Below are 25182 nucleotides of genomic sequence, written 5' to 3'. Positions count from 1 at the left end.
GATCTGAATCCCTCGGGAGTGCTAAACATACAAAAAAACGAGGCAATCACTCTTTCACATTTTGTGTGCCTTAATAAATAGAATCAACGCATTTTGTAATCCCTTGGGTTGTTGATATCAAATATTGGTTTGATGATCTGAATCCCTCGGGAGTGCTAAACATACAAAAAAACGAGGCAATCATTCTTTCACATTTTGTGTGCCTTAATAAATAGAATCAACGCATTTTGTAATCCCTTGGGTTGTTAATATCAAATATTGGTTTGATGATCTGAATCCCTCGGGAGTGCTAAACATACAAAAAAACGAGGCAATCATTCTTTCACATTTTGTGTGCCTTAATAAATAGAATCAACGCATTTTGTAATCCCTTGGGTTGATGATCTGAATCCCTCGGGAGTGCTAAATATACAAAAAACCGAGGCAATCACTCTTTCACATTTTGTGTGCCTTAATAAATAGAATCAACGCATTTTGTAATCCCTTGGGTTGTTAATATCAAATATTGGTTTGATGATCTGAATCCCTCGGGAGTGCTAAACATACAAAAAAACGAGGCAATCATTCTTTCACATTTTGTGTGCCTTAATAAATAGAATCAACGCATTTTGTAATCCCTTGGGTTGATGATCTGAATCCCTCGGGAGTGCTAAATATACAAAAAACCGAGGCAATCACTCTTTCACATTTTGTGTGCCTTAATAAATAGAATCAACGCATTTTGTAATCCCTTGGGTTGTTAATATCAAATATTGGTTTGATGATCTGAATCCCTCGGGAGTGCTAAACATACAAAAAAACGAGGCAATCACTCTTTCACATTTTGTGTGCCTTAATAAATAGAATCAACGCATTTTGTAATCCCTTGGGTTGTTGATATCAAATATTGGTTTGATGATCTGAATCCCTCGGGAGTGCTAAATATACAAAAAACCGAGGCAATCACTCTTTCACATTTTGTGTGCCTTAATAAATAGAATCAACGCATTTTGTAATCCCTTGGGTTGTTGATATCAAATATTGGTTTGATGATCTGAATCCCTCGGGAGTGCTAAATATACAAAAAACCGAGGCAATCACACTTTCACATTTTGTGTGCCTTAATAAATAGAATCAACACATTTTGTAATCCCTTGGGTTGTTAATATCAAATATTGGTTTGATGATCTGAATCCCTCGGGAGTGCTAAACATACAAAAAAACGCAGAAATCAGGAAGGGGGCAAATACTTCTCCCCGGCAGACTGGAATTTGTTCAACCGTCCGACGCGCTTCCTCTCGGAATATTCATGCGTCACCGCGCTACCGCCATGATATGCAAGGTATCGTTTAGAAACTTTGCGAGGAGTCTTTTTTTTAATATACTCCCAATATTTTGACGTTTCGATACGCGTAATCGATGTTGAAGCTGTCTTTTCTGTCTGTTAGCTTTCGACACAAAGATGCTATCGCGTATGAGCGACTCTCAGCAGAGATTGTAATCCCGTAGCGACCTCTCACTTTGTTGGAAAAAAATATTTCATTTTCCACTATTTCAATGATGGATTTTGGTCGACAAGGTGGACTGATGATTGTTTTCCGGTTATAAAAATGGAGTGCGGCTTACCCGAGGACGGTGTAGTTGACTTTGTCCCCGGCGTGGACGTGATGTTCCCACGTGCAGGTGAGAAGTTCAGGAACGCCGATAGAGCGTCCGGCTTTGTAGTGCCAAATGCAGGTGACGTTTCCAGGTTTGGCTGGGGAAAATTGAAAACCACAGGATTGGAGACGGCCGAGTCCACCGTTTATCTTTTTTTTTTTTTTTTTTTTTTTTTAATGTTTTCCCCTGGAGTGCCACGTCTAATCTCTCTGCATACAATTTTCTTCAAAAAATTCAATTCAACATTCACTGATGTAACATGTTATGTGACATTATTCTGTTGTTGACTCATTGTTTTTGTCCTGTTTTTATTTTTATGTTCGAAATAAAAGTTTTCATTCATTCATTCATTCATTCATTCTCTTGTTTTGGTTCACTCCAATCTGCGATGTTTTCTTTCATGTTATGTTAAGGAAATAAAAAGGCTTTGATGACTGGGACAAAACCTTGTTAGTCTTTTTCTGGAAGAAAATAATTTGATTTCGCGGGGGTGCTGGAGCCGATCCCAGCAATCATCGGGCAGTGGGCAGGGGACACCCTGAACTGGTTGCCAGCCAGTCGCATGGCACACAGGAACAGACACTCGCTCATTCACACCTAGGGACAATTTGGACCGGCCAATCAACCTGACACGCATGTTTTTGGAATGTGGGAGGAAACCGGAGTGCCCGGAGGAGACCCACGCAAGCACGGGGAGAACATACAAACTCCGCACAAGTAGGCTGGTAGCTGGATTTGAACCCACACAGGAGGTTCCCAAGACCTCAGAACTGTGCCGCACACACGCTAACCACTGCGCCGCCGTGCTGCCCCTATTAAGATACTTTTTCCCCAAAAAGTTGAGTCAATAAAAGACTTTCAGTGTATTTGTCATGAATGGAAATGATTTTTTAGGCAGTTGTAATACAGAAAGTAAAGTCGGTCATCCCGATATTCTCATTTGCGGAGACAGGTCCTTATATGGTCGTCCAAAGTCGGCAAAGACCCATCGCATCCAAAACAAAGGAACAAAAATCTCTTACAGTAAGTCCTGACGAAGGTGCCCCCGAGCCATTCCCTGGTGAGTCGGCTCCGGCAGTCAACCGTGACCTTGGCCCGGGTCACGTTCCTCAAGGTCAGCAGGTCGTGCGTCGCGTTGACCCTTCTTTTTTGACCCGCGTCCACTTTTTGTCCGTCCACCGTCCAGTAGACGTCTCCGGGGGCGCAGGACTTGTCGCACAGCACTTGAGCGTCCGTCCCCGCCTGGACGTACAGGTCCTGGGGGGCCACTCTGCACCATTTCCTGGCATTCCCTGTCAGATTTGCACTTTTTGAGTTTTTCTGTTTTTTTTTGGCGGTAAAAATCGGGCTTACCGTTTTGGACCGCGGCGAGAAGCACCAGCAGAAGACAAAGACGCATCCTGCGGGACGTTTTGGATGAAAGTGGTGAACAATAAGTTCAGGGCCAGCCTGACATCCTCTCGTCGGCCACAGAGAGGGGAAATGAAGCAAAGAGATCAGAACGGGAGGTCTTACTCAACTGGAACTCGGACGGTAACAGGAAGCGTCTCTCTCTCTCTCGGGCGTCCCGCAGTAACATTAGCTTCCTTTCCATGTTTGTATCAAACGCATTAGCGGTCAGACGCATTAACGTACCATGGCAGTACCTAGGAATAAAGGCGCAGCGAGTAGTTACCAGCAAGAGTTAGTTTCTTATGAAACCGCCATTATTGCAATTTGATATTCATCCCTGCATGAATTCCATCTTTTCATAAACAGAGAGCATAATAATGAGCGCAAAGGGCTCCCTGTTTATAATGCCTTTCCAAAATAAAATGTTATTACCAGGTTGTAATTCTTAGAAACTAGAATAGGAAAAAAAAACTCAATGTACTGCCAAAACCCTTTACAGAAATACTACAAAAATACAACTGCAGTAAACAAAACCTCCACTACAAAATAAATTATCAATAAAAGAGGGACCTAATATATAATTTGCTTTCATTCTGAATAAAAAATGTATACAACTACAGTTATACTACTAAAACTCTACAGAAATACTACCCAAATAAACACAATGTAAATACAAAATAAATCCTACAAAAATACTACTACAGAAATAGTACCATAATCCTACTACATATATACTATAAAATACTACAGTACAAAATATCAAATGAAGTGCCTAAAACAGGGACCTGATTTCTTATTTTGCTTTCATTCTGAATACAACTTTCGTAATACTACAAAAATACTACAAAAACAATCCTATGTAAATACTACAAGACTCCTACTACAGAAATGAAAACATTTAACACACCTTATTATCATTTCATTGTCAGTGCAAGAAAAAAAAACTTATGCACTGTAGCATAGGAAAAAAGTAACTGTACTACAGAAATACTACAATACTACAACAACAGTAAACAAAACTTCAACTGCAAAACAAAATATGAATAAAAGAGGGAGCTAATATATGATTTGCTTTCATTCTGAAAAGACAAAATACAACTACGATAATACTACAAAAATTCTACAAAAATATTCCCAAAAAAAACAATGCAAATACAAAATAAAAATCCAACTACAGAAATTATGTAGAAATACTACAGTAATACTACTCTGTAAATATAAGCATAATCCTTCGACATAAATACAATAAAATACTACTACGCTACAATGAAGTGCCTAAAACAGGGACCGGATTTCTTATTTTGCTTTCATTCAGAATACAGCTTTTGTAATACTACAGAAATATTGTAAAAATAATACTATGAAAATACTACAGGACTCCTACTACAGGAATAAATACATTTAACGACAGTTTGATTGGGAGCCCAAGAAAGAAATACATGAGCTGTAGCATATAAAGTAGATTTCTGTACAATTCAAATCCTACTGCAGAAATACTACAATACTAAGGGAACTCGTATATTATTTTGCTTTCATTCTGAAAAGGAAAACTACAACTACAGAAATACTACAAAAATCCCACTACAAAAAACTTTAATACTACAAAAATCCAACTGCTGTAATACTAATAAACAAATGATCAAAATAAGCGCTTACAACAGGGAACTTGTATATTATTTTGCTTTCATCCTGGAAAGGAAAACTACAACTACAGAAATACTACAAAATCCTACTACAAAAAACTATAATACTACAAAAATACAACTCCTGTAATACTAATAAACAAATGATCAAAATAAGCGCTTACAACAGGGAACTTGTATATTATTTTGCTTTCATCCTGGAAAGGAAAACTACAACTACAGAAATACTACAAAATCCTATTACAAAAAACTATAATACTACAAAAATACAACTCCTGTAATACTAATAAACAAATGATCAAAATAAGTGCTTACAACAGGGAACTCGTATATTATTTTGCTTTCATCCTGGAAAGAAAAACTACAACTACAGAAATACTACAAAATCCTACAACAAAAAACCTATAATACTCCAAAAATACAACTACAGTAATATTAATAAACAAATGATCAAAATAAGTGCTTACAACGGGGAACTCGTGTATTATTTTGCTTTCATCCTGAAAAGAAAAACTACAACTACAGAAATACTACAAAAATCCTACAACAAAAAACTATAATACTACAAAAATACAACTACTGTAATACTAATAAACAAATGATCAAAATAAGTGCTTACAATGCAGAACTCATATATTATTTTGCCTTCATTCTAAAAAGAAAAACTACAACTAATGAAATACTACAAAAATCATACTACAAAAATACAATGATACTACAAAAATACAACTACTGTAATACTACCAAACAAATCAAAATAATCACTTAAAAACAGGGACCTAATATTTGATTTTACACGGTATTACATACTAATTGTATTCATAATATTCATAATATCACGTGGAGAATCCGAAGATTGTGACGTTACATGAGAAAAAAAACGTAAACACTGAATAAATAGAACTATTGAATACATTTTTTTGTTTAAATGTCCCTAATGACAGTTAAAGCATTTCCTCTGACTGCATGTCACTGTTTTTGTGCATTTTCATATTAAAATATATAAAAAATATAAAAGAGAATACGGCTTTAAGATCATTTAATTACTGGGTTGGTCCGTATTGTATATAACAGAATATGGAAAAAAATATTGATCCCTCTAAAATACTTCCCTCTAAAATATTGACAATAATTTAAAAATAATAATAAAAACACAAAGGTAGAAACATATGTTTAAATATCAGTAAGAAAATAGACGACAAACATTAATCTCACTGAATTGTGACCAATTTATTTTGCTGAACAATCTGTTTCAAAGATAACTGATATTCTCATTTAAAAAATTTTTTTTTTAACTTTTAAGACAGGAATCTTTGTCAAAAATCCAAATAGGAAAATAAGTTAGCATTTAAGAGCGCCAGATACAATTATATATCCATACTAACGATAGGAGTTTCTTCAAACTGACAGAAGAGGGCAGCATTGGGACAAATAAGCTTTCCGATAAAAACAAAACGCTATCAATCAAAAAATACACAGTTCTTTAGACATAAAAAGCGTTGGACATCACACTTTTTAGCAGATTATAAATACAAGCGAGTATTTCTCCTTATTCAGGGCTTCTAAATACGTTAAAGTCGAAATAAACAAATGTTTTACCTGAGCAGAAAAGCAAGACGCCATGTTGGGGAGTTCATGAGAGGTGCCAAAACATTTTTTTCCGGCCAAGCGAAACAAAATGTAACTTATGCTGGAGACCGAATTCATTGTTTTTTTTTTCCTGTAAATGGCCACTATAACGAAAAGGTGAAACAAAATCGATTCAATTCAAGACATTAATCATACGTTTTTTTGCACATTAAATTTATAATCATGGCAGGGGGTAGGGGGTGCGATTTTTTCTACTTCCGGGTTAAATACTTTTGAGGTTGTTTTATTTATGGATTAAAATGGGTTTAAATCATCCATGTAAAATGTATTTAGTGGCAAGGTGATATTAAAATTGAAAGTATAGTGATTATTTTAATCAATTATGACCGTAAATAGAAGCATTTTTTTTAAATGTGACTGAATTTTTTAGTAGGGTCGTTTTACCTTTGCCTTGAGTAGTTCCGGGTTGATCACACTCAGTGAAGTCATTTTATGTACGGCCAAATTTTTATATTCATAAAAAATATTAACACACTTTTTAAAATGTTGTCAACTTTTTTGCTTAACTTTTAAATCATAATTAACAATCTGATTCTACAAATGATATATAATATACTTGAATATCTCCCGATTATGTGGGGTCAAACATGTCTTGTTATAGTTTATTTTTAATTATTTTTTCTAATTACTTCTACATCATTTATTGTTTCTTTGAAAATTTTTGATTTTGTACTGTAGTTTGACTGTTTTATGCCGATTTAGTTTAAAAACAAAAATACTTTGTTTAAACGATCTTCTCGATATAGTGTCCAAAACAAAATGTTGCAAGTTAATTGATAAGCAATAAAGTGACAATTGTTACAAAATTGTTTATTTATTTATTTTGACTGGAGATAACTACTTTCCTGTTGAAATTTTAGTAGGGTTGTTTTACTTTGGGATGAGTTAAAATTTGCTTTTATTTAAATTGAACATTGCATCATCAAATACAAAATTAAAGTGAAATCAAATAAGAATAGATAATAAGGGGGAGTGTTTTTAGATATCATTTGTACATTTTGGATTGCTTATCTTGAAAGATTTCATTAGAGAAAATCGCTGACCACATTTGGATATTTTTCTGTGGATAACAAATTTGGCTATACATAAATTGTGATTTGTTTCTCTCATCATTCTTGTTTTGTATAAACCCAAGTAAAGATACATTTGTGTTGAATTTGTAGTCGTTCGTTTTTATTACTAAAGGATTGTATACATTTGACCATAAAGGATTTTATACGATTGACTCATAATGCAATGAAGATTTTCACTGAGTGGGCTTTAGTTCAATGTACAAGGTCAGGGCAGGCTGTTTGAAATGCATATTATTTTGTCTAGGGAATTTTGATAACAGGACTCTGACGCAGGAGCCAGACATCACAGCACTGTGTTGTGAGAACGATGGGCGCAAACAATTCCTTGGCACGCCCATGGGAGGAGCCGAGACACCATGGGAGGAGCCGAGACACCATCTTGCGGGGAGACGTGGGCCAATAAGAGAAAGCTAAAGGACTTCAGAAGAAGGCTTCACACACCTCAACGCCACTTCGGCCGTCATCGATGGAGTACACTTAGTTCTTCTGTTAGGGAAAATAAATCCGCCCCCGTGTGAAAATGTCGACTTTCCTGATCCTTTTTCTCTCAAGAAACGAGCGCGCATAGATTGTTGGATGAATCTAGGTTGTGTTTGGTTAATGGAGTCAGATAACTAATTCGAACAATATGGTAAATGGTACATTATGATAATTAATTCCCACCATTACTTTTGGGTGAGTTAATTTCCTGCTTTTTTTAAATGAAACATTAAAATAAAATTAAAATGAGATCAAATAAAAAGAGGTAAAAATAAAAAGGGGGCTAGTGTATCATATATATATTGGGGTCGTTTAATTTATATAAAGGCTTAATTTAAAAAAAACAATAAGAATTCGAAAAAAATAACTTTATTCCAATCATTGTTTTGACTCATATTTTTCAGAGGTCATTTGAAATACTTGGTTATGTATTTATTAGCGTACATTCAATTCTGTTTTTGTTTTGTGCCTCAGATATTGCGATTTTTGTTTCGTATCGTTTTATGAAGTTATTAGTACTTTCAGTCGATGTTAATTACGTTCAGGGTTGGGTAGGGTTACTTTAACTTGATTACTTTCAATTACTTTTGGATGACTCCAATACCAAATATGCTAATAAAAGACAAAAGAAACTAAATATGAATAAAATGATGACTCACAACACGTGGTAAGCTTTCTCTCCTGGCTTTGATCTCCGGCAAAACCAACATCAAATGCGACAGAACCAAAATGAAAATAAATCCAAACAGCTTGCCAACATCATTTTTGCCGTTCCATGTATTCCGTTACCCCCCAAGCCTGCACAAATTTTTCATATTTAGTTTCTTTGGTCTTTTATTAGCATATTTGGTATTGGAGTAATCCAAAAGTAATTGAAAGTAATCCAGTTAAGGTAACCCTACCCAACCCTGATTACGTTCGTGTTGAGTTTGTTATTCCACCTGTGCTTTTTTAAATTAAACATCACATCATTAAAAAATGTTTGGAACGAAATCAGATAAAGGTATTATATAAAAGTTTAAAAAACATTCGTGTTGATATTTGTAGTCGGGAAGCTTTACTTCCGGGTTAAACCACATCATTGTTTATTGACTTCCGGGTTACATTCCGTAACTTCAAAACACTGCACCATATTGTGTCCTTTTCCTTATTTTGCAATTATAATTTAAATTAAGATAATATAACAGTATTTTAATGGCCACCGCGGTCCTGGTGGCGGCCGTCGTAGGCGGCGGGGTCCTGCTCGTCATGCGGCGCCTGTTCCCCCGCCAGAAGGCCGTGCGGCTGCTGCGGTACCCGGCCGACCTGATGCGGGGAAAGACCGTCATCGTCACCGGAGCCAACTGCGGCATCGGGAAGGCCCTCGCCGGGGAGCTCCTCAAGCTCCAGGCCCGGGTCATCCTGGCCTGCCGGGACTGGGAAGGAGCCGCCGAAGCCGCCCAGGACTTACGGGCGAGTCCGGGGGCGGAACTCGGGGAGGTGGTGGTCAAGCATCTGGATTTGGCCTCGCTCCGATCGGTCCGGAAATTCTGCCAGGAGATTAAACAGGTAAGAAATCAGCAATCGGATGTTTTATGTTAATTAAAATAAATGTTTGTTGGCAACCAGTTCAGGGTGTCCCCTGCCCACTGCCTGAAGATAGCTGGCATGGGCTCCAGCACCCCCGCGACCCTACTGAGGATAAGCGCTGCAGATAATGGATGGTTTATCGAAACAAAAAAGCAAATACTCTCAATCACACTGTTATTATATAATTGTACAAACGATCCAATCGACAATTTAACCAACATGGCAGGGGGGATAAAAATACCCAATTTTTTTACAAATGTAACCGCGGTGTACCTGTCCCACCAAAGATCCACATTCACGCTGGACTGGATGATGAGGTTTTTATTACATTTTCTGCAAATGAAATGAGTCACAACATTAGCTTCTCTGCTGGCTTTGATCTCGTTGGCAGCTCTCTCTGTAGACTGCCCAAAGCATATCAAAGAGCTTTCTTTTCTATTTACATAAAATACATTTTAGAATATCACAATACATTTTTACATCCATTTTAACAAGATACTTTTAACAAGAGATCGAATAGTGTTTTTTAAACGTTTACAATGAATTCAACATATTTTTCTTTAGTCTGAATTTTAACCAACATCATCCTTTTTATATATATGAGAAAATAGAAATAAGAACAATAATGAGTTTCAAAACAGATACAATTTACCTGCAGATGAAATGAGTCACAACATTAGCTTCTCTGCTGGCTTTGATATATTTGATCTCTATAAGGGGAATTAACATTTTAGCACAACAGAAACAAAACGAAAATAAATCCAAACAGCATGACAACATCAATCACATTACTGTGCATGTTGAGAGATTTGTCAGCTCTGGTTATAATGTTTAAAATAAACCTTTTTTGTGGAGCATCAAAAGATGTGTCTTACCGTTGGCAGCTCGCTCTGTAGACTGCCAAAAAAAACCCGCCTTCCGGTCACATGTCAAAAGCCAAAACAAACCCTACCCCATACCAGCAGGTGGCACTGTTGGACTCATCATTGCAGGACACTTACCAAAAACTATACACATATTTCAGCAGGAATTTCAATAAAATTTATTATTACACCCGTTACACAAATATAATTGGTTTTAATAGCCTTCTGGTTTTAGTGGGGTCGCATTATGCACAAAATGCAGTCTTTTACTTCCAATTTAAAGGCGATACAATAGATTTTTTTCTACTCGTGAATTTGAACTTGTGTATGTAGAATTTAGATACTATAAGATTGATAATTAAAACATATATTGTCTTTGATTTATTAGCCTCCAAGCACGATATATTTTCAAAATACAGTAGTTTGAACCCATTGTCAATCTTATCAGCTCTAAAATTTGATTTCACACCAGAAATTTGTGACCCAAGGGACGTGCCAAAATTAAATAGTAAATGGTCTGCATTTCTATAGCGCTTTTCAAGACAAATGAAGACCTCCCAAAGCGCTTTACAATGTGCTTCACACTTACCCATTCACACACACACTCACACACCAATAGGGAGTCAGCCATGCAAGGCGCCTACCTGCCCATCTGGGGCATTAGGGATTCAGTGTCTTGCCCAAGGACACTTTGACGTATAACACGGAGGAGCCGGGAATCAAACCTGCAACCTCTTGATCCCAAGACGAGCGCTCTACCTCAGTCCAAAAATACTAAAAATAATACTATAGTCATACTACAAAAATAATACAATCAAAACTACTGTAATAATACAAAAATGCTACGAAAAAACTACAGATATACATAAAAAATATACTTTTAAAATACAACAGTACTACAGAAATACTAAAAGAAATACTACTATGGAAATACTACATAAAATTACTTCAGAAATACTACAAAAATAAAACTACAGTAACACTACAAAAAAAAACCTACAGAACTTCAATAAAAATCCGACTTCAGAAATACTGAAAAAAAAAACAATAATAAAAACCTAAAGTAACACTTCAAACCTAAATAACAAAGTGCTTATAACGGGGACCTAATATGCTATTTTTTCTCTAATTGTGGTCGTTTCAAAACCAATTTGATGATACTAATCTATTTAAAAAAATATTTCTAGTAGGGTTAGCCTTACAGTTCCGGATCTGCAGAGCAAAATGTATATTTTACATTCTTTATTAAACCCTTTTGCAGTATCAACTTTGGAGGGGTACAGTCTATATATTATTGGAGTTGAAATTCCTCGCACTTTGTTAACAAGTTTGGTACAACCAGATTTTTCCCAATCAATGAATTCTATGCATTTCTTACAAAGATACATTATGATTTAATATGTTTTTTTTCCTTTAATAACAACTGTGAGATAAGCGGATTTTCCAAATGATAGCGGTACCCACACCACATGTATTGGAACTCTCAGCAAATGAATATTTGAATAACGTATAAAGCAGGGGTCGGGAACCTTTTTGACTCAAAGAGCCATAAAAGCAAAAAATATTAATTTTATTTTGGGAAAGAGCCACACCATATATTATGAGACAAATTGACTAAATTGCTAAACCCGCGCCCCAGACAAAAGCTTAGTCTTCAGCACATTTATTTTTGATGATTTGATAAAAATGATGAAAAAAGAATAATGGCAGAGCCCGCGTCCCAAAATCAACAAACGTACCACTTGAAACTTGTCTCTTTATTGCAATGACTCAAGATCGGTTAAACTCATTTTGACCCTTTTTTTTCATACAAATTGGTTTCAAAACCAGATCCAGGCAGTTATTTTGTAAAAACGTCACTAAATTCTGAGAACAGGGAGCCTGATGTGCTTACCTTTGGCGCAGACGGAGTAGGGTGAGAGATGGGAAGGAGCGCTTGCACTTTTTGCATAGCTCCACCCATCCCTCCCACTCACCCACTCAAATAACTTTAAATTCTCTTCCGGTGTTTTGGCGTATTTAGTTTGTTCTTAAAACATAAATACATTTTCTTGTACTACCTTGTGACTAGATAATTAGTATATAAACATAAGATTTGAATCTGCTGCCATCTACTGATTTGGTTGAATGGTACAGCGACTGACAGATTCAGCGTTAGCATTTTGATCAAATCGGGCAAAATGCTTTTCCACACATTACAGATCTAGTTGAGCCCCGCCCACGTTGTAGTTTTTACGCCGGCTCGCCCTTGACGGACATTTTTCTATTTTTGCGGTCAAGGAGGAGCCCAAAATCGACGTCCTGGTCAACAACGCGGGCGTCTACCGGTGCCCTTACACCAAAACCGAAGACGGCTTCGAACTGCAATTCGGCGTCAACCACCTGGGTCACTTCCTGCTCACTCACCTGCTGTTGGACCTCCTGAAAAGCTCCGCCCCCAGCCGGGTGGTGGTGGTCTCCTCCAAGCTCTACAAATCCGGCCGCATCGCCTTCGAGGACCTCAACAGCGAGAAGAAATACGATAAAGCCTTCTGCTACAGTCAAAGCAAGCTAGCCAATTTGTTGTTTACCCGGGAGCTAGCGCGGCGAACGGAGGGCTCGGGCCTGACGGTCAACGCGCTGACCCCGGGTATCGTGAGGACCAGGTTGGGTCGCCACGTGGCCGTCCCCTTTTGGGGCCGCCCGCTGTTTTACCTGGTGTCCAGGCTTTTTTTCAGGAGCCCGCTCCAGGGGGCCCAGACGCCGCTTTACCTGGTGTGTTCTCCGGAAGTGGAGGGCGTATCGGGCAAGTGTTTCGCCGATTGCCAGGTGGAGGCGCTGTTGGATAAGGCCACGGACGGGCAGGCGGCGGAAAAACTGTGGGACTTGAGTTGCAAGATGGTGGGGATTGACTCGGATGGAAAATGACAAAAAGATTCTGTCCTCGTCGAAAAAAAACACCGATGTGTGAGTGTAGTGAAATTCAATTCATTGTTTGAATAAATCATTGAATGCAAAGATTGTCCAACTTCCTTTTTGCTCAAGGGCCATATTTGTTACCAGGGTTGGGTAGGTTTACTTTAACTGGATTACTTTCAATGACTTTTGGATGACTCCAATACCAAATATGCTAATTAGTAATCAAGTTAAAGTAACCCTACCCAACCCTGTTTGTTACAAAAAACCCACAAGGGCTGGACTAGATGATGAAAAAGAAAGAAAACAAGAGAGGGGAAAAAAAGAGAAAGAATGAGAAAAACAGAGACAAAGAGCAAGAGAGAGTCAAAGGGAAGAAGAAAGGGAAAGAGAAAAAAAGAGAGAGAGTCAAAGAGAAGAAGAAAGGGAAAAAAAGACAAAAATAGACAAAGGGCAAGCAAGTCAATAAAAGAAAGAAAAAAAGTGAGAAAAAGAAAGGTGAAGAATGAGAAAGCGATAGGTAAGAAAGAGGAAAAAGAGTAAAAAGAAAGAGAAGCGATAGAGAATGAAAAACACAGAAAGAGAGAAAAAAAAGTAATAAAGCGAAAAACAGACACAGAGAACAAGAGAGGACAGAAGTGAAAAAGAAGAAAACAGCGGGGGAAAAAGGGAAAGAAAAAGAGAGCAAATAAGAAAGAAAAGTTAAGAGCAAGAGAGTAAAAGAGAGAAAGAGACAAAGAAAGAGAAATAAAGTGAAAAAAAACACAAGAGAGAAGGAACTAGATAGAAGAGAAATGGCGATAAAAAAACATTTTGTTGCGACAAATAAGTGTCATAAGGCACGTTAAAATAAATGACAAAATGCATAAATAATACATGTGCTTTTATTGAATCAAGCCTCCCAAAAATTCTCATGCGTGGTTAATCTAAGCAAAGAATTGTCTTGGCTAGGGTGTCCCAATTGACTTCCGGCTAAGCCCCGCCCTCAAACGCGATGAGCCAATCACAGTGCGCATAGCAGATTCCATACACTCGGACAAGCTCCGCCGACATGTCCGTTCGATTGCATTGCAGTTTGTCAGTTTTCTTTTGTTAGATTTTTTTGGTGTGTCTGTTTTTTTACATTTTTAAACTTGGTCGACCGTGGAGTACATGCAAATCTAATACGAGGTATCCTGAGAGATTCCCTGTCTCTAAGGACTACATTTTGTAATTAGTTTTGTAGTATTTTGCCCATTGGCCAATGTATCAAACAGTGACACTTGCCGTAGCGCTCTTTACACAATATTCAATCTTTGCCTGTGGGCGGGGCTTAGCCAGAGCTCAAAAGGGGAAATGAGAAGGGGTCATTTAAATATAAAGAGAATAAAATCATACAAACGTCTCATTATTTCAAACATTCCGGCCACAACAGTAAAAAAAACATCGAAAGAATTCACTTTTTGTCTTTTTATACAAACGTCGAGTTTGGCTTGAAATCCTTTGCGATTCCTGTATGTACAAAAATGGACGATGAGCGAGAATCGAACACGCTAAATACTGTCGAGTGCTCTTTTTCTAACTTTTTTTCAAACCGGCCACACTTTCGAAATTCATTCCCGGTATCAGTTTCATGTGGTGGTTTTAAAGGGGCGCTGTGTAACGTTTGACCGCTAGATGTCGCCGTAGAGTGTAGAGCGACTGAAAAAACTCAAGTTACAAAGCTCAAGCAATAGTACAAACTAGAAAGGCTCAAAAAGGACAAAAAGCACCGTTTCCTTCTCTTTTTTACACGGCCTTTTGAAAAGGAGGGGAAAAAAGAGTAAAAAGGAAAAGGGGAAACAAAGAAATAAGGAAAAAAAGATTGAAAAAAGAAAGATAGGAAATAAATAAGAAAAAAAAGAAGATAAAAGGAAAATAATACCTAAAAGAGAAAAAGAAAAAGCAACTGAAAAAACTCAAGTTACAAAGCTCAAGCAATAGTACGAACTAGGAAGCCTCAAAAAGGACAAAAAGCACCGTTTCCTTCTCTTTTTTACACAGCCTTTTGAAAAGGAGGGGAAAAAATTGTAAAAAGGAAAAGGGGAAACAAAGAAATAAGGAAAAAAGATTGGAGAAAGAAAGATGGGAAATAAATAAGAAAAAAAGAAGAAAAAAGGAAATTAAAACTGAACAGAGTAAAAGAAAATGGAAAGAAAAAGAAAATATAAAAAAACTGAAAAATAAAAGAAAAAAGAAATAAAAAAGTGAAAAGGAAAAAATAAGAATATAAAAAGGAAAGGAGAAAAAACAAGAATAAAATGAAAAAAGAAGAAAAGGAGAGAAATAGAATGAACAAGTAAAAAACTATGAAAGAGAAAAGGTCTGAAAAAGAACATTTAAGCAAAAGGAAAGAGAAAGGAAAAAAAAGAAATAAAGGAATTCAGGAAAAAAAGAAAGAAATAGAAGCAAGATAATAATAACCTGCTGCCACCTACTGATAGGGAAGAATGTTACACTCATCGGAAGAGAGCAAAGATGCCGGGACCGGTCCAAGAGCACCGATCCGGATGACTTCCCGAGCGGGCGATAATCGATCCGACGGTAAAGATGGCGGAAATTCCATGAGGTAAACGACAAGCGCACCAGCTCAGGTTCGATTCCCGTCCGGCCGTCGAGCCGCCTCAGTTGAGCAGCGTCCCGTACAGTTGGGCCTTGGTCAGGCTGTCTTTGCGCGAAAGCCCCAAAGAGCCCAACTTCTGCCGGTACGGCGACAGAGGGGGCGGGGCCGGAGGTGGGTCTTTGGGCGGCGAGGACACGCCCACCCGCATCTCCGCCCGGTAGCGCGGCGACTCGAAAGGACGCCGGTCGAGCGACTCGCCGGAACTGTCGGGACTCGGATCCCCGTCGTCTTCGCTCCGGATCCCGGACCCCTCGTCGTCCTCTAGCTCTCGGGAGCGGTACGGTTCGCCGACTCGGCCGGCGGCCCACGTCGGGTCCCGCTGCCGGTAGAAGTCGGCCCCTTCCTGGAAGCTGCCGTAAACCGGACCCGACAGGATTTTGCCCGGCCCGACGGAGAAGCGCCGCTCGGAAAAACTGTAAGGCGACGCCCTGCCGGGATCGGGGTAGGAGCTCAGGTCTTCGGCGCTGAGCCGCCGCCACCTGCCGATCGGTTCTTCGTCTTCTCCCGGCGCTAGGCCGCTCCCTCTCCGGCTGTCCCCGAGACTGGGGGAGGACGAAGGGGGCAGGGGTTCGTAGGGTTCGCTAAAACAAGACGACATGGTACGACTGTACACGGGCGAGGTGAGGGCCGGCGCTCGGCCGGGGTACTCGTCCCCGAAAGGTCCGTCCCCCTCCCAGGAGGAGTCGCTCTTCCTCTCGTAGTCCACGTCCCACCATTCCATATAAAAGCTCGGGTTTCGGGGGGACGAAGCCCCGCTGCTCGCCGGCCCCTCGCCCTTATCCTCGCTAAAACTGGAGCAGGAACCCGAACGGGCCAGAACCACGGGGCACTCGTTGCTGTCGCTGGAGTTCTGCGTTCGGTAGAGAAATGTCCCGGGGCGGTGGAGATCCACGCTAGGTCGGCGTTCCCGTTGCCGATCGTCCGGGCAGTAGAGGGCGGTATCGCTGCTGTACAGGTCCGATTTGTAGGCGGGGCGCAGGCCCAAGCGCTGCCCCGGGGCGAGCGTCTCGAGGACGAAGGCGCGGTCCGACGAGCGCGGGCTGCCGCCGCGTGCCTCGTCCGCTTCCTCTAGCGCCGCCCCCGCCAAAGAACCCGAATCCGAGAAGGTGCGGCACAGGGGGGGTTCTTCTTCGTCGAGAGTCAGTTGCTCCTCAAAGTCGGTAGGGAGCTGAAGAAAGAAATGAAAAGGTATCTACCCTATTTATCAGCGTAACCTTCAAAAAACTCGAAGGATTTTATACAATTGACTCATAATGCAATGAAGATTTTCACTGAGTAGGCTTTAGTTCAATGACAGGTCACGCTGTTCCACATGCAGAATATTTTAACTAGGGAATTTTGATAACAGGACTCTGACGGAGGACGGCAGACGATGTTTTGAGAACAAGGCCCCGATGACGTAGAAACGCTCGGCGTTGTTTTGAGAAGCCCCACGTTGGGCTTCCTTGGCACAACCATGGGAGGAGCCGGCACGCCATCTTCCGGGGAGACGTGGGCCAAGGAGAAAAAAGTAATGCAAATGTATGCTTTTTTTATGTGATATCTACAAAAGTGTTACATTTGTCATTGAATATGTTGTCGCACGAGTTTTCCAGCTGTATTACTTTTATTATTTAATCGTCCCCTTATTTATTTAGTCGTTATGTTCATTCTTACATATGATTGAAGTATTTACTTCCTGTATTCACGTTCCGACGTGTCCATTCATTCCGAATGCCGTTGAATCTGCCATACTTGATCAAAACACCAGCAAACGCTAGTAAAATTCAGTCTGAACAAATAACAGCCAATACAAGTTTCAATTTCTATTTAGTCAAATTCACGCCTTTTTCTCTAATTGAGGGGTGAGATATTTTTCGATGCCTTTTAGTGGGAGAACCGTCTCCGGAACGATTGGCCCTGAAGTTATATATTATTTTATACGTTGTTTTATCTCACTTCAACTCAAAAATACTTGTCCTAAGTTGGACTTCGGCCTTTGAGTGCGAACTCTAGCAGAAGTGTGTCGTAAACCGCGCTTTGCTTAGGAATGCCTTCTTGTCCCATTCCGTGCAGATAACGATGACGTATCACCTTGCCTGGGGGGTTGGAGTGTATGTCTTGCCCCATTCTGTCCAGAGGGCAATGACCTATTACCCCTACTTCCATTCTTCAAGTCATGGTTGGGAAATTTACATCAACGACGGCGCGGACCAATCAGCCAGAGCCTTGGTCACGGGGCGTGAACATTTCAACGGCACGGGTTACGACATGGAACACCGCTGGAACCCCCTCGTCTCCTGCACACGATCGTAACTTTGGCACGGCAGAAAGACCCGATTTGTTCAACTCTTTGATTTTGTTTTGCAACTTTGTGATAATAGTGCTTAAGTAGACTGCTCTCTTTAGCTCTTTTTCTTCGTCGGTTCGAATCCCAACAGCGCATAGAGGAATGTGTCCCGCTAACGGCACTCCGGTGTTCCGATACTACATCGTGTTCGAAGGCTAAAGGACGAGAAGCCTTGCTCAATGGCATTACCACAGTTGATAACAGTGTAGCCGATCAGAGAAGCTATAGAACGCACCTTCCTTTGAGCTGCAGTTTTAATCATGTCCACTTGGTGTCACCCAAGCCAGGCACCACTGGCAGCGCAAATACTACTCATTTCTCTATTGCTCGCTCTCTATCTTTTTTCTCTCTTTCATGATCACTTTCCTTCTTTTTTTTCGCTCTCGTTCTCATACTCACTCTTTATCTCTTTGTCCGTCTTTTTCTCTTCTGTCATGGTTTGATCTTTATTTCTCACGTTTTTCCCTTAATTCATCTCTCTCTCTCTCTTTACCAATATTGTTCTCTCTCTCTCTTTCTATCAGTATTGTTCTCTCTCTCTTTCTGGATATTGTTTTCCCTCCTTCTATCGATATTGTTCTCTCTCTCGCTCTCTCTTTCTATCGATATTGTTCTTTCTCTCTATCGATATTGTTCTCTCTCTCGCTCTCTTTCTATCGATATTGTTCTCTCTCTCTCTCCCTCTCTATTGATATTGTTCTCTCTCTCGCTCTCTCTTTCTATCAATATTTTTTTTCTCTCTCTCTCTCTTTCTACCGATATTGTTCTCTCTCTTTCTCGATATTGTTTTCCCTCTTTCTATCGATATTGTTCTCTCTCGCTTTCTCTCTCTTTCTATCGATATTGTTCTCTCTCTCTCGCAATCGATATTGTTTTCCTTCTCTCTCTCGCCCTCTCTCTCTCTATCGATATTGTTCTCTCTCTCTCTCGCTCTCTATCGATATTGTTCTCTCACTCTCTCGCTCTCTATCGATATTGTTCTCTCTCTCTCTCGCTCTCTATCGATATTGTTCTCTCTCTCTCTCTCGCTCTCTATCGATATTGTTCTCTCTCTTTCTCTCTCGCTCTCTATCGATATTGTTCTCTCTCTCTCTCTCCCAATATTGTTCTCTCTCTCTCCCAATATTGTTTTCCCTCTTTCTATCTATATTGTTCTCTCTCGCTCTCTCTCTTTCTATCGATATTGTTCTCTCTCGCAATCGATATTGTTTTCCCTCTCTCTCTCGCCCTCTCTCTTTCTATCGATATTGTTCTCGCCCTCTCTCTTTCTATCAATATTGTTCTCTCTCTCTCTTTCTCGATATTGTTTTCCCTCTCTTTATCGATATTGTTCTCTCTCTCGCTCTCTTTCTATCGATATTGTTCTCTCTCTCTCTCCCTCTCTATTGATATTGTTCTCTCTCTCGCTCTCTCTTTCTATCAATATTTTTTTTCTCTCTCTCTCTCTTTCTACCGATATTGTTCTCTCTCTTTCTCGATATTGTTTTCCCTCTTTCTATCGATATTGTTCTCTCTCGCTTTCTCTCTCTTTCTATCGATATTGTTCTCTCTCTCTCGCAATCGATATTGTTTTCCTTCTCTCTCTCGCCCTCTCTCTCTCTATCGATATTGTTCTCTCTCTCTCTCGCTCTCTATCGATATTGTTCTCTCACTCTCTCGCTCTCTATCGATATTGTTCTCTCTCTCTCTCGCTCTCTATCGATATTGTTCTCTCTCTCTCGCTCTCTATCGATATTGTTCTCTCTCTTTCTCTCTCGCTCTCTATCGATATTGTTCTCTCTCTCTCTCTCCCAATATTGTTCTCTCTCTCTCCCAATATTGTTTTCCCTCTTTCTATCTATATTGTTCTCTCTCGCTCTCTCTCTTTCTATCGATATTGTTCTCTCTCGCAATCGATATTGTTTTCCCTCTCTCTCTCGCCCTCTCTCTTTCTATCGATATTGTTCTCGCCCTCTCTCTTTCTATCAATATTGTTCTCTCTCTCTCTTTCTCGATATTGTTTTCCCTCTCTTTATCGATATTGTTCTCTCTCTCGCTCTCTCTCTTTCTATCGATATTGTTCTCTCTCTCGCTCTCTCTTTTTCTATCAATATTGTTCTCTCTCTCTTGCTATCGATATTGTTTTCCCTCTCTCGCCCTCTCTCTTTCTATCGATATTGTTCTCGCCCTCTGTCTTTCTCTCGATATTGTTCTCTCTCTCTCTCTTTTTCTCTCTACCAATATTGTTCTCTCTCTCTCTTTCTATCAGTATAGTTCTCTCTCTCTCGATATTGTTTCCCTCTTTCTATCGATATTGTTCTCTCTCTCTCTTTCTATCAATATTGTTGTCTCTCTCTCTCTCTCTCTCTCTCTCTTTCAATATTGTTGTCTCTATCAATATTGTTGTCTCTCTCTCTTTCTATCAATATAGTTGTCTCTCTCACTTTCTATCAATATTGTTCTTTCTCTCTCCCTCTCTTTATATCGATATCGTTCTCTCCCCCCCCCTCTCTCTCCCCCTCCCTCCCTTCCTCTTAAAGCTACTAGTCTTTTTCCTAACGTGTGTCCCCCAGCTAAAATGAGTTTGACACCCCTGATAAAGGTGAATATAGGCACATTTCTACTCCAGTGCTCTAACTGTACATAGTCTTTGCTAATTACGTTAAAGGGCTAACGGATGAGTAAAAAGCCCTTGGGAAATTATATTAGTACCGTTGGAACCAGTTTAGCTGGTTGGAAAAGCTATAAAACGGACCTCCTTTTGAGCTCGTCCAGTATCTGGAGCATCACCTTCGTGAGTGTGATTCAAAAGGAGAACTGTCATGTAAAACTCGACAGTCCATGAAATGAAGTCCACGAGTCCTCCGGCGTAAGGAATATTTTGAAACTGTTGTGGTAAATACACTTGCATTTGTAGAATAGATTTGCATAAATGTAGAAATTTATAAAGACTTGCTTACAGTAGTGGGAAAAGGTCGGGTAGACATCCTTGAAGATACTCTTGGCAGACATTAAGTTTCCTTGAAGATAGCGTGCAAGGGACGGGACGCTCTGTACTTGATACGTGATACAGGACCGCCTTTTGGGGTGTACTCAATCGAAGCCTAATCGTCACTACCAGCTTTAAATACATTGTCATGTTCCTAGCTCTGTGAGATCTTCATTGACGAATCAATAAAGTTGTATCTCCCTCCACGCGGCTGGCTCCTGCCCATCCTTATCCACATATGAGAAGACTTTTCTCTCGATTATCGAACCTCCAATTTCTCCAACATTTCGACAACAAAACTTGTGATGGATTGGGGAGAAATCGGTCTTCTATGATCCCCTTAAAGGGAAAGTGTCTTTAATTTGGTGAGCTTCATGTTATGTGAAATAAAGGCTGTTTTTTTTACCTATGAGTATTTAAAAAAACACATGTTTGCATAAAAGTTTTTGTATTTTTACATATTATTCAAAATGAAGGATTTTTTATTTTATTTAATCGACTTAGAGGGATTTAATATAATACAAATTACATTTGATGCAGTAGAGAGATTCACTGACTGTTTTTCTTCAAGGTACATTAGAAGGTTAGGCTGTCTGGAATGCATCAGACGACTTTGGATAACAGAATTCCTGTGATTGCTGACGAGGGAATTAGGCCTTGTTTTGATCAACGCTTGGCAATGCTTTGAGCTGATAAGCTTTCTTCTTGTGAGTCCTTCAGACACGGCGGCGTCTTTCGGTGAGGAGGTGGCGACTAGGTGGAAGCCACGTGAGGAGACGCCCAGGGGAGGAGTTCCTGGCCCGCCCAGGGGGATGAGTCAGCACGCCCACAGGAGGAGTCAGCACGCCCCATGGGAGGGGCCGATGCCCCGACGTGTCAAAAAGACGGAACACGGAAGACGGTGAAAGACAGCAGAGACAGACGGGATCGGAGAACGGAAGATGGGAGGCTCGACAAGCCTAATTCGGCAAAATTCGATGGAATTCACTTAATAGATAATTTAAGAAAATAAATCTGCCCCCGTGCGGAAAAGCCTGTCTCTTGTCAATATGTTTCCCAAAAATTAAGAAAAGAGCACGCATCGTTTGTGTTTGGTTAATGGAGTCAGATAACTCATTCGAACAATTTGGTAAACGGTAAATTTGTAATTTAGTTTTTCACCTAACAATTTATAGGGAAAATTCCTAACAAAATCAATATATATTTTTATTAATGAATGTTGTTTGTTTTTTTACCACTAGGGGGTGCCAAATACTACATCGTGTCCTTCAAAATGTACTTTTTTCTTTAGCGGTACTCGAACGTACTCACCTCAGAGAGTTCGGCCCTATAAAGGGACTTGTTACACTGCAGGAGCTGAGCAGCCAGGTTACAGTCCTTGCGGTAAACCTCCTGAAAAGTACAAAGCGGCCGTTTAAAGGGACAGTGTGTAACATCTGGCCACTTGAAATCGCTGGATCGCGTTGTGCCACCGAAAACAGCTAAAAAAAACCGGAAGGAAGGATACAAATTATGCAGACTCTAAGGGACATACTGTTGTTCTTCTCATTTTTTGTAAGAAAAGAAGGGAAAAGGAAAAATGAGAAAAAATAAAGAAAAGAAGAAAAACAAAGGAAAAAGAAAAAAAATGAGGAAAAGGGTCAAAAGAAAGGAAGCCGCTGAAAAGGGAATGAATAAATAAACAGGGAAATCAATAAAGGAAAAAGAAGAAAGGAAAAGAAAAATGTAAAAAATGAAAGCTTAGAACAAATGAAGATAAATAGATGAGAGAGAAAAAAATGAAAAAGTAAGAAAGAAAAAAAAGGAAAAGAATAAAGGAAGACAAAGAAAAAAACAAAAAGAAAAAAATTAAGAAAACGGGGGAAATTAGTAAATGAGAAAAATAAAAAGGTTAAAAGAGAACATAAAACAAAAACAAAAGGAAAAAAAAACGATAAAAAGCAGGAAAAAGAAAAGAAAAGGGAGAAAAAGGAAAAGGAAAAACAAAAAAATGAAAGAGAACAGAAAGAGATAGGAAGAAAATGGGAAAAAGTAGAAAAAAAAACTGGGGAAAAAAAAGAGGATAAGAGATTGAAAAAAAAGAAACAAAAAAGGAAATGAGAAGGACAGACAAAGAAGAAGAAACAGAGGAAAGCTGAACAAATACAGAAACAAAAAAATGGAAAAAAAGAACAGGAAACAAGAAAGGAAGAAAAATGACAGGGTGTTGGTCTTTGGGGGGACCCGCAGCAGCAAAACGGCCTCTCTCGCTAGGTGATCCCCACGGCGACCTACGTTGTCCTCCCGAAGCTTGTCGATGGTGAGCTTGGCCTCCATCAGGTGATCGTTGAGGAGCAGGATCTCCCGGCTCAGCGCTCGCTTTTCCTCCTCTCGTTGCTGCGCCTGAAGGCATCGCCCGTTATCACTCATTATCACCTTCTTATCTTTGGTTTTTTGGGATGTTTTGGACGGAACGGCACTCGCATCTCTGTGGATCTTCTCCTCCAGATCTTGGTTGATCCTCTGCAGCGCCGAGTAACTGCTTTGGATTCTGAAACGCCGGAGAAAATACGGAATGAGCGAAATCCCAAATCGGTCGGGTTCGGGAAAAAAAACCATTTTTATGAAATCAATGCTCCTTCTTTCCTTTTTACATCATCGTTTATTCTATATATGTATATTGAGTTCCTCGTATGCTTTTGTTCATTCTTCTTCTTTGAAATATTTATGAACATTTGTATTAGCTTTTATTTTATTCAAAATATTTGGATTTTGATTCATTTTTTCGCTTTAGTTTTATCAAATTGTAATTTTTATTTATTTAAAGGACTACATATATTCATTTCCATTGATAAAAAGAACAGAAATGAACAAAAAAGAAGCTCCCAAATCGCTCTACAATGTGCTTCACACTTACCCATTCTCACACACACACACACCAATAGGGAGTCTGCTTCCAAACGTTTTGAGGATAATCAAGATGCTAAATGGTAAATGGTCTGCATTTCTGTAGCGCTTATCAAGTCACTGAAGACCTCCCAAATCGCTTTACAATGTGCTTCACACTTACCCATTCTCACACAAACTCACACACCAATAGGGAGTCTGCTTTCAAATGTTTTGAGGATAATCAAGATGCTAAATGGTAAATGGTCTGCATTTCTATAGCGCTTATCAAGTCACTGAAGACCTCCCAAATCGCTTTACAATGTGCTTCACACTTACCCATTCTCACACACACTCACACACCAATAGGGAGTCTGCTTCCAAACGTTTTGAGGATAATCAAGATGCTAAATGGTCTGCATTTCTATAGCGCTTTTCAAGTCACTGAAGAGCTCCCAAAGCGGTTTACATGGTACTTCTACAGTAATACTATAAAAATACTACGGATGCCATGGTAAAAGTACCACAAAGATACAACTATAATAATGATACAAAATAAAAGTACAGTTATACTATAAAAATACCTTTAAAATACCACAAAAATTCGACTAGAATAATACTATAAAAACTATAAAACACCACAAAAAGTAGTAATACAACCAATATACTATAAATAACTACAAAAATACTATTGCATAAATACTGCAAACATAGCTATAGTAATACTACAAAAATGTGACTTTAGAAATACAGACTCGAAGTACAGTCATACTACAAAAATACTACAGATATGATATAAAATTGATGCCATGGTAAGAATAAGTTATAAATACTGCTGTAGAAATGCTACAAAATAAAAGTATAGTCCTACTCTAAAAATACCATAAAAAATACCACAAAAACAACTAGATTAACGCTACAAAATACCATAAAAAATACTACAAAAATACAACTAAAGGAATACTATAAAAATACTACAAAACACCCCAAAATATAATTAGAGTAATACATCGAAGATACTAGACATATACTACATTCTATAATGGAAATACTACCAAAATACAACTGCAGCCACACCACAAAAATTCTACAAAAATACTATAAAATATAGCTACAGTAATACTACAAAAACACAACTAGAGTAATTCTACAAAATAAAAGTGCAGTAATATCTAT

General features: G+C 39.2%; 3 protein-coding genes across 3 annotated transcripts in view; 1 reads left to right on the top strand and 2 right to left on the bottom strand.

The window, feature by feature from the left end:
* LOC148346283 (interleukin-31 receptor subunit alpha-like) overlaps positions 1-6464 on the bottom strand; it is a 43190-nt gene extending 36726 nt beyond the window's left edge. The window contains exons 1-5 of the mRNA XM_088325017.1: positions 6273-6464; positions 3159-3284; positions 2992-3038; positions 2661-2930; positions 1606-1735 (exon numbers count right to left, since the gene is read on the bottom strand). Of these exons, the coding sequence (XP_088181143.1) occupies positions 1606-1735; positions 2661-2930; positions 2992-3038; positions 3159-3284; positions 6273-6310 (611 nt within the window). The 5' untranslated portion in view covers positions 6311-6464. The remainder of the gene's footprint in view (positions 1-1605; positions 1736-2660; positions 2931-2991; positions 3039-3158; positions 3285-6272) is intronic.
* Positions 6465-8971: 2507 nt separating this feature from the next.
* rdh14b (retinol dehydrogenase 14b) lies at positions 8972-13305 on the top strand. Its single transcript, XM_088324597.1, has 2 exons — positions 8972-9424; positions 12589-13305. Exons 1-2 carry the CDS (start codon positions 9071-9073, stop codon positions 13213-13215), a joined length of 981 nt encoding a protein of 326 aa, XP_088180723.1. The 5' UTR covers positions 8972-9070; the 3' UTR covers positions 13216-13305.
* Positions 13306-14069: 764 nt separating this feature from the next.
* The window catches only part of LOC148346281 (brain-enriched guanylate kinase-associated protein-like), a 45187-nt gene continuing 34074 nt past the window's right edge, over positions 14070-25182 (bottom strand). Inside the window, 4 exon segments of the mRNA XM_088325647.1 lie at positions 14070-17012; positions 22453-22533; positions 23416-23523; positions 23605-23671. Of these exon segments, the coding sequence (XP_088181773.1) occupies positions 15846-17012; positions 22453-22533; positions 23416-23523; positions 23605-23671 (1423 nt within the window). The 3' untranslated portion in view covers positions 14070-15845.

Source organism: Urocampus carinirostris, chromosome 20 (genome assembly GCF_059441175.1).
Source record: "Urocampus carinirostris isolate Australia breed hairy pipefish chromosome 20, RoL_Ucar_1.0, whole genome shotgun sequence".
In the NCBI taxonomy this organism is placed as follows: domain Eukaryota; kingdom Metazoa; phylum Chordata; class Actinopteri; order Syngnathiformes; family Syngnathidae; genus Urocampus; species Urocampus carinirostris.
This window is presented reverse-complemented; position numbering and strand designations above follow the sequence as displayed.